The 8253-nt window shown below is 57.2% G+C and overlaps 1 protein-coding gene across 1 annotated transcript in view; it reads right to left on the bottom strand.

Moving 5' to 3' along the window:
• The window catches only part of ANKMY1 (ankyrin repeat and MYND domain containing 1), a 15307-nt gene that overhangs the window by 4512 nt on the left and 2542 nt on the right, over window positions 1-8253 (bottom strand). Inside the window, exons 2-5 of the mRNA XM_010838506.1 lie at window positions 7312-7455; window positions 2307-2779; window positions 419-635; window positions 5-142 (exon numbers count right to left, since the gene is read on the bottom strand). Of these exons, the coding sequence (XP_010836808.1) occupies window positions 5-142; window positions 419-635; window positions 2307-2779; window positions 7312-7455 (972 nt within the window). The remainder of the gene's footprint in view (window positions 1-4; window positions 143-418; window positions 636-2306; window positions 2780-7311; window positions 7456-8253) is intronic.

Raw genomic sequence — 8253 nt, 5'->3', positions numbered from 1 at the left:
CAGCGATGTTGGGCTTGAAGGACGCGGTCGGGTAGTGGAGGAGGAAGCACATGCTCAGCGGGGTGAGGCCCTCGTCCGTGCGCTTGTTCACGTCGGCCCCGTTGTCCAGCAGGAGGTTGACGATGTCAATGTGACAGTGAACCTGCAGGGAGGGGGCCAGCCTGGCGAGGACAGCGGGCGCTCTCAGCAGGGGCCAGGACCCCAGTGAGGCCCCCCGCCCCAGCCAGCTCAGCCAGGTGAAGGCACCCCGCCCCTCTCCCCGTCCGACCCCGCACGCCCGTCCCACAGGCAGGCTTCAGAGGGGAAGGGGGAGGGCAGCCCCTGCCTACGAGGGGCCACCGCCCAGTGCCCTCCGGGTCAGCGGTCCTGTGAGTGACCCTGCCACCCGCACAAGCACCCTGTGGGGTGGGGTGCTCACAGCAGCGGCAGCGAGCACCGTGTAGCCCTTGGCATCGGCCACGTCGGGGCTGGCGAGGTTGTCCCTCAGGATCCCGTAAATCCAGTCGTAATTCCCTTCCTGGGCCTTCAGGATCATCTCCTTGGAGAGCCGCTCCTTGGGCCCACGGCGCGCAAAGCCGCTCCGCCGCCCCTCCAGGATGGTGTCCATGTTCCAGCTGCTGTGAGCCCTCTTGTTCCTGGCAGTCAGGGAGCCTCGGTGGGGGGAGCCCGATTCTGGACGCCAAGCCCTGCCACGAAAGGGGCCCTCCCTCCCGTCCACACTTCCTCTTTCATGCCTCTGCCCAGGACCCCGCCTTCCCCCCCATCACAGTCTGCTCCTAGGACACCCTAAGCCCTAGGTCTGCACGGCTGGCCAGCTGCTGGGGGACACGCTGCCCACAGGTGAAGATGCTATGGCTAAGCAAGCATCTTTCCTCAGCAGGAAGAGCTGTATCACTTTAAAAATAAAAAAATTTATAGGCTCAGCTGATCTTTGCATGATGGATAGATGGAGGGGTGATAGATGGGTGGATGGATAGGTGAAAGGATGGGTGAATAGATGGAAGGATGGACAGATAGTGGATTGATGGGTGTGTGGGTGTGTGGGTGGGTGTGTGAGTAAATGGGCGGATGGATATGATAGGTGGATAGATGCATAAGTGGGTGGATGGATGGACGAATAGATGGATGGATAAGTGGATGGAGAGGTGTATGGATATGATAAGTGGGTGGATGGATAGATGGATGAATGGATGGGTGGATGGATATAAGTGGGTAGATGGATGGATGGATAGGTGGATGGATGTGATAAGTGGGTGGATGGATGGATGGGTCAATGGATGGATGGATGGATAGGTGGATGGATGGATAGGTGGGTGGATACGCTAAGTGGGTGGATGGATGGATGAATAAATGGATGGATAAGTGGATAGAGAGGTGTATGGATATGATAAGTGGGTGGATGAATGGGTGGATGGATGGATGGATGGGTAGATGGATGGATAGGTAGATGGATGGATAGGTGGGTGGATACACTAAGTGGATGGATGGATGGATGAATAAATGGATGGATAAATGGATGGAGAGGTGTATGGATATGATAAGTGGGTGGATGAATGGGTCGATGGATGGATGGATGGATAGGTGGATGGATATGGTAAGTGGTTAGATGGATGGATAAGTGGGTGGATGGATAGGTGGGTGGATATGCTAAGTGGGTGGGTGGGTGGATGGATGGATGGATGGATGGGTGAATGGATATGCTAAGTGGGTGGGTGGATGGATGGATGGATGGGTGAATGGATATGATAAGTGGATGGATGGATGGATGGGTGGATGAATAGGTGAATGGATGGGTGGATGGGTAGATGATGCATACATAAGTAGCATTTATGTTCACAAAACATGCATTCCAAAATAGTTTACAGATATTTGAGGACAAAGTGTAGGAAAGGGGTTAAAATATTCTTCAAAACTTTAACTTAAAAAATAAGTCTTCCTCAAGTGGCTGCTGACTTCCCCAGGGATGCCAGGGCAGGTGGCAGTGATCTTTGGAGACCAGCAGAGTGTTCCATCTTTCCCCTGCCATCTGTGGAGAAACCAGAGGCCGAGCCAGCCGCCCAGCCTCCTCCTGCCCTGCTCCCCGCCAGCGCTCGGCACTTGGGCAGTGCGTTCCAGCTCCAGGCACAAGCTCCCCAGCCCTTCATCACTGGGCTGCATTGGTTAGTCAAACAAGACAAGCCTGACAGCAGCCAGGACAGCCAAGTTGCGGGGCTGGCCGCCAGAGGCCTTCAGGACCCCTGGCCTGAGTGTGCCCCCATCAGAGGACAGGAGCCCTGGGGGTGAGGAGAGAGGACGGGCTGGGTTACCTGAACTTGTAAGCCTGCTTCTGGATTCTGACCATCAGAGGGGTCTCGTTTCTGATAAACCAGGGCTCTCCGTCATCAACAAACGGAGGGATGTCGTTCAGAAAGAGGCGGGCGTCCAGGTCTTTGCGGAAGGAAGAGGTCATGGGCAGGTGGCTGTTGTCGGTGGAGTAGATATAGATTTCCGGAGGCAGAGTGAGGTCGTCATTCAGGAGAAACCGCTTGTAGTCGTAGAAGAACGGGTCCTGCCCCTCCTCTAGGCCCCAGCCCATCTTCTCCTCATCCGCGAGGGTGACTGTGGCGGGCGTGTGGGTCAGGAAGCCCGAGAACTCAGGGTAGCTGTGGATGGAGAGGCTGTCGGGGATCTCCACGCACAGCTTGAGGAGGTGGTTGTGGAACCACAGCCCCACGTCCTGGCTGCCGTCCCGGTAGGTCTCGACGCCTGGCCCAAATCGCTCGTCTGCCTTGTACAGGCCCTGCAGGACGGCACAACGGGGTAGAACAGGTGGCTGGGCAGGGCCTGTGCTCTGCGGCCAGTTTCTTAAATCAGAGGAAGAAAGCATCATCCTAAGAAACATGTTCATTCAATCGACAGTTTGCTGAGGCTTTGGACGCTCCAGGCCCAAAGCACGGGCGTCGGGACAGACGCGTCGTGGGCAGAGGGGCTGCGGGCTCGGGGGCCTTGTGCAGGGAAGCTGGGGATGCTGCGTGCAGACTCATTTCAGGGTGCCCCCGGCTCCTCTAACATGGTGAGCCTGGCCTAGGCACCCATCAGGCTGGGGAGGAGCACGCAGGTAGAGGCGCTGGGCGCCGAGTCAGACACACCCCGGCAGGTGTGAGCCGAGGAGGAGCAGTCAGACTGGCTTGCCTTGAGCCCAGCAGAGCGCAGCCAGCGCCGGGCGGCTCTGATGCTCCTGCTGGCATCGGTGCCCGGGGGTGGGTGTGAGGAGCAGGGAGAGCCAGGAGGGTCTCAGTGAGACACCAAGCAGCAGTGCCTCCCTCAGCGAGGGACCTGGGACAAAGGGGACCTGGGGACCGCAGAGACCCAGCTTCCCGGGGAGGACGGGCTGCATCTTCCCTGAGACGGAGTCACGGGATGATGCCTGGAGGTCGCTGGGCAGGCAGAGGAACCGCCCAGCAAAAGCACAGAGGCCTGAAACCCCAAGGGCACACACGTCAGTCCCTGGAGCTGCGCCCCCACCCCCTCGTCTGCGAGCCGCACGGCAGCCTCACTCTCGGGAGCTCCCATTGCCCGTGGAGCACCTCTGGCTGCAAGCCTGGGGCTGGGCACTGTGGACGGAAGGCCCTGCCCACAAGAAGCTGGCAGGCCAGACCAGGCGGCAGCAGACGAAATGAGGGAGGGAAAGCGTGTGAGGACCACTGTACAGGCTTGGGCTGGGGCTGCGGGTGTTTCCAAGAGAAGCTGTGAATGGGCCGGTGACAGGGCAAGAAACACCATCAGACTCCGTGAAAGTGGCGGGGTGGGGGGACAGTCCCCCAGGAGCTGTGAGCCTGGAAGAAAGCCTTGGGCAGGGAGACAGGCATCTGGTCAGAAAAGCAGCTGTCCCAGGAGTCCACTTCTAGGAATCTGTCACAGGAAGTCATCCCAGCTCATCAAAGCTATAATATGTTCACAGCCTTATGCGAACAGCAAACGATGATCCAGGAACCTTGATGGTTCAATAAAGAGGGGCTATCCAGAGGTACTGGCTTTGAAAATTCTTTTCTTAACATGTGTTCACTTTTTAACCAAACAATCCTGCTTCTAGGAATGCATCCCAAAGATCACAGGTGAAAACATGGAATCCTCAGTGAGGAAGGCTGCCTGGAGACGCAGGCCTTCAGGAGCTGCTGGGAGGGGGCAAGGCTCTGGGAGCAGGTGTAATTGCAGGTGGAGCACAGGGAGGACAGGATGCCCTCGGGGGGAGGACCGTGTGTGCCCGTCGCCCATCATTTGTAAATGCAGAGACAGAAGTACAAAGATGATCACCAAGGACCAGGGAGGCTCGAGAAGGAAGCGAAGGGACTCCTGTGGGGGGGACCATATCTGATGGATTTGACTTGGAAAAAGCATCAGATTTTTTCATAATCACAAAATGAAATCAAAACAAGATTTTAAAAATAGAATGCCAAAAATAACAAAAGCAAAATAAAGCAAGTGACTGCAGCTCTGTACCCAGTGGTGGGGGGAGGCGGTGGGGTGACCACACAGAGAGGAATTATTTCACGTGACTGGACCCAGCCTCCCCAGTGGGGCCACCCCGGGGACAGAAGGACAGCAAAGGAACCCGAGACTGTTTTTAATCATCAGAGGGGCGTTGATGAGGCTCTGCCCTTTTCTGAAACTCGTATACACGTGTTCAGAGATAAAGCAAGCAGGAAATCTTGTTAGAAACCACGATTGTTAAGACGAAGAGAGAGGCAAACAGCACCACAGCTGTCGAGGGCAAAGCCTGCACCCCTACATTGACGCTGGAGATATCAGTGTGAACTGATGATGCATTTTCTCACTTAAAAAAGTGTACTTTCAAACAAAAAAGGAAGCAGAGACATGGGTACAGATAACGATCTAGTGGTTGCCAGTGGGGAGAGGGACGGGGGAGGGGACAGAGGCGGGGGCACAACAAACGGTCATCCAGGGGTCATACGAAATCATGAGCCCAGGAGAGTGAGGCTGCGGAAGGAGACTGAAGAGCCCAGGTGAAGCACCGCGGCGCTGGAGCAGACGCCCAAGAGAGTGAGGCTGTGCAAGGAAACTGAAGAGCCCAGGTGAAGCACCGCGGCGCTGGAGCAGACGCCCAAGAGAGTGAGGCTGTGCAAGGAAACTGAAGAGCCCAGGTGAAGCACCGCGGCGCTGGAGCAGACGCCCAAGAGAGTGAGGCTGTGCAAGGAAACTGAAGAGCCCAGGTGAAGCACCGCGGCGCTGGAGCAGACGCCCAAGAGAGTGAGGCTGTGCAAGGAAACTGAAGAGCCCAGGTGAAGCACCGCGGCGCTGGAGCAGACGCCCAAGAGAGTGAGGCTGTGCAAGGAAACTGAAGAGCCCAGGTGAAGCACCGCGGCGCTGGAGCAGACGCCCAAGAGAGTGAGGCTGTGCAAGGAAACTGAAGAGCCCAGGTGAAGCACCTCGGCGCTGGAGCAGACGCCCAAGAGAGTGAGGCTGTGCAAGGAAACTGAAGAGCCTAGGTGAAGCACCGCGGCGCTGGAGCAGACGCCCAAGAGTCCCCGGGGCTGCAAGGAGGTCAAGCCAGTCAGTCCCACAGGAAATCAACCTTGAATGCTGATGGGAAGGACTGATGCTGAAGCTGAAGCTCTGATACTCTGGCCACCTGATGTGAAGAGCTGACTCACTGGAAAAGACCCTGATGCTAGGAAAGATTGCAGGTAGGCAAAGAAGGGGACGACAGAGGATGAGATGGTTGGTGGCATCGCCAAGTCAATGAACATGAGTTTGAGCAAATCCCAGGAGATGGTGAAGAACAGGGAGGGCTGGCGTGCTGTAGTCCATCGGGTCGCAAAGAGCTCGACACAACTTACCGACTGAACAACAGCAGGATTTTAAAAATTGTTCGATTTTAAAACGCTTTAAAAAAAAAAAAAGAAAAAATGTCATAAAATAACGCGTGGAAAAAAAAAGTTTTGAAAGGTGTTTTCAAGATATGCTATTGAAAACACCTAAAAATAAAAACCAACCAGTGCAGCAGTGATGAGCAGCCAAACCGTGGTTTCTAAATACTGCATCCCACTAAAGCAGCCAGGCTCCACCCAAAGCAGGGCAGGAAGCGTCTGAGTGAGGCTGGAGCTCCTTGCAGAGCAGGAAGCAAGAACACGGGAAGCCCTGCAGGGCAGAACCAGGCTGCTGACACCTGCGCCCACCTGTCAGTCCTGACATCGCATCACGAAAGAACCAGGCAGCTGCCTCCAGACGTGACTTCTGACAAAGAGGCAATGGCTGGGCGGGAGGTAAGTGAGTCTTTCCAGTAGATGGGCTTGGAGCACCCGGACGTCCCCGCGTGGCGGAGGAGGGAGCCTTACTTCCCGTGACACACCAACATTAACGCAAACACAGACGGGCACGTTATGGCAAAACCATAAACACAGAAGAAAACGCAGATGATGATCTCATGACCTGGCAAAATTATAGGCAGAAACGGAACAGCCGGGCACTGGGGGCAGGAGGAGACCTGCTCCAGAAGGACCGGGTGCATGTTCGGGGCTGACGGGACTATTGGAACCCTTGACCGCGGTACTCATCACACAGCACCATGCTTGTCAAAACTTTCAGCAGGAAAGTCGCTCAGTCGTGTCCGACTCTTTGCAAGTCCATGGAATTCTCCAGCCAGAACACTGGAGTGGGCAGCCTTCCCCTTCTCCAGGGGATCTCCCCAACCCAGGGATCGAACCCAGGTCTCCCACATTGCAGGTGGATTCTTTACCAGCTGAGTCACCAAGGAAGCCCGAGAATACTGGAGTAGGCAGTCTATCCCTTCTCCAGCGGATCTTCCCGACCCAGAGATCAAACCAGGGTCTCCTGAATTGCAGCCGGATTCTTTACCAACTGAGCTATAAGGGAAGCCCCAAAACTTTCAGCACGACCTGCTAACGGGGGCGAGTGTTACTGTAATGAGTAAGGCGGGGTTGGGGGAGGAATCTGTATTTGCAAAGGCAGGAATGTTCTCCCAGAAAAAGGGAACTTCCAGAAGAGCATGTGCGCAACGAGCCAGTCTACGTGTGGAAAGGTGAATGTTTCCGCCGAGCTCACTGCTTCATCTACAAGATGCACGGTGGCTTGCTGGAAATCCCGGGCCCGGTCCGGGGAACAGGACAATGACCAGCTCTCATGTCCTCACTGTGCAACATGTCTCATGTCCTCACTCCTCTTCATGCGCCTTATTACTGGCACTATCACATTCCCTTAGACTAAGAAAGCCGCTTCTCGTCAGACACACCCAGGACCCAGCAGCGCCTGCAGTGCCGGCCAGTGGCCTGGATGCCCAGGCCGACCCCTCACCTGGAAGAGCCTCTCCTTCAGGTACATGGTGCCGTAGCCCTCCCGGGCACTGAGGTAAAACGTGCCCGTGAAGCTGGAGCCATCCGGCCACATGTAGGTGCCGAGGCCGTGCCGGTGGTCCCGGTAGAACTGCCCGTGGTAGGACTGTGAACAGAAAGTGGGGTGACCGGTCTGTCTGAGGAGCAGCCCCTTACTGCCCCAGAACCTTCCAGAACGCCCTCCCAGCTGAGCCTCTGGGCCTGGGCCACATGGAGTGGGGCTCTGGGTCTGCCCTGGGCACATGAGGGGAGGTCACCCGACTCACACAGAGCAGGCGCCAGGCACACTTGGCCCCCCGATGGCCATGCCGCCCCCGTCTTGGCTTGGGTGGGGAGGCTGTAGGTGTCTGCACTGCCTGGGCTGGGGCACGACCTGTCTGCATGCGTGAGCCCTGGCCCCGGCTCTGCCCGCACCCCCCAGGCTGGCCCAGGGAGTCGGGGGCTGCCAGCCCGGGGGTCACCACCCTGGCCCTGACTGAAGACTCCTGGCTTCTGAGGCCACGCACGTGGGCTGCTCTGGTCCCGAGCCCCGGGGGGTCTGATGGAGGTGCCCCAGGAGGGAGAAAGGACACAATGTCCATCCCAAGCCCTTCTCAGTCTCCAGCCCTGACTCACGCGTCAGACGGCCACCTTCCAGCCAGAAGCAGGCGGGCCAGGCGCTCACATGGCCGACGGCTGTGCTCACAGACCCCTCCCCACCCCACCCCCACCAGCAGGCCGGCGACTGCCACCTGCCCAGTGCCCCATCGTCCTCTGGCAATGGAGACAAGTCCCCACAGGTAGGTGGTGCCCTGGCCCCAGCCTCCCTGGCATGAGTGGCCAAGCAGAGGGCTCCCACCCCCAGCCCTGACTTGCATTTGGCCACAGGACCCATCCCTGAGTCACACCAGTGTCCACGGGGCCT

This window comes from Bison bison, unplaced genomic scaffold, assembly GCF_000754665.1.
Source record: "Bison bison bison isolate TAMUID 2011002044 unplaced genomic scaffold, Bison_UMD1.0 scf7180017846064, whole genome shotgun sequence".
In the NCBI taxonomy this organism is placed as follows: Eukaryota; Metazoa; Chordata; class Mammalia; order Artiodactyla; family Bovidae; genus Bison; species Bison bison.
The sequence above is the reverse complement of the archived record's forward strand: the minus strand, read 5'-3'. Positions and strand labels throughout refer to the sequence as shown.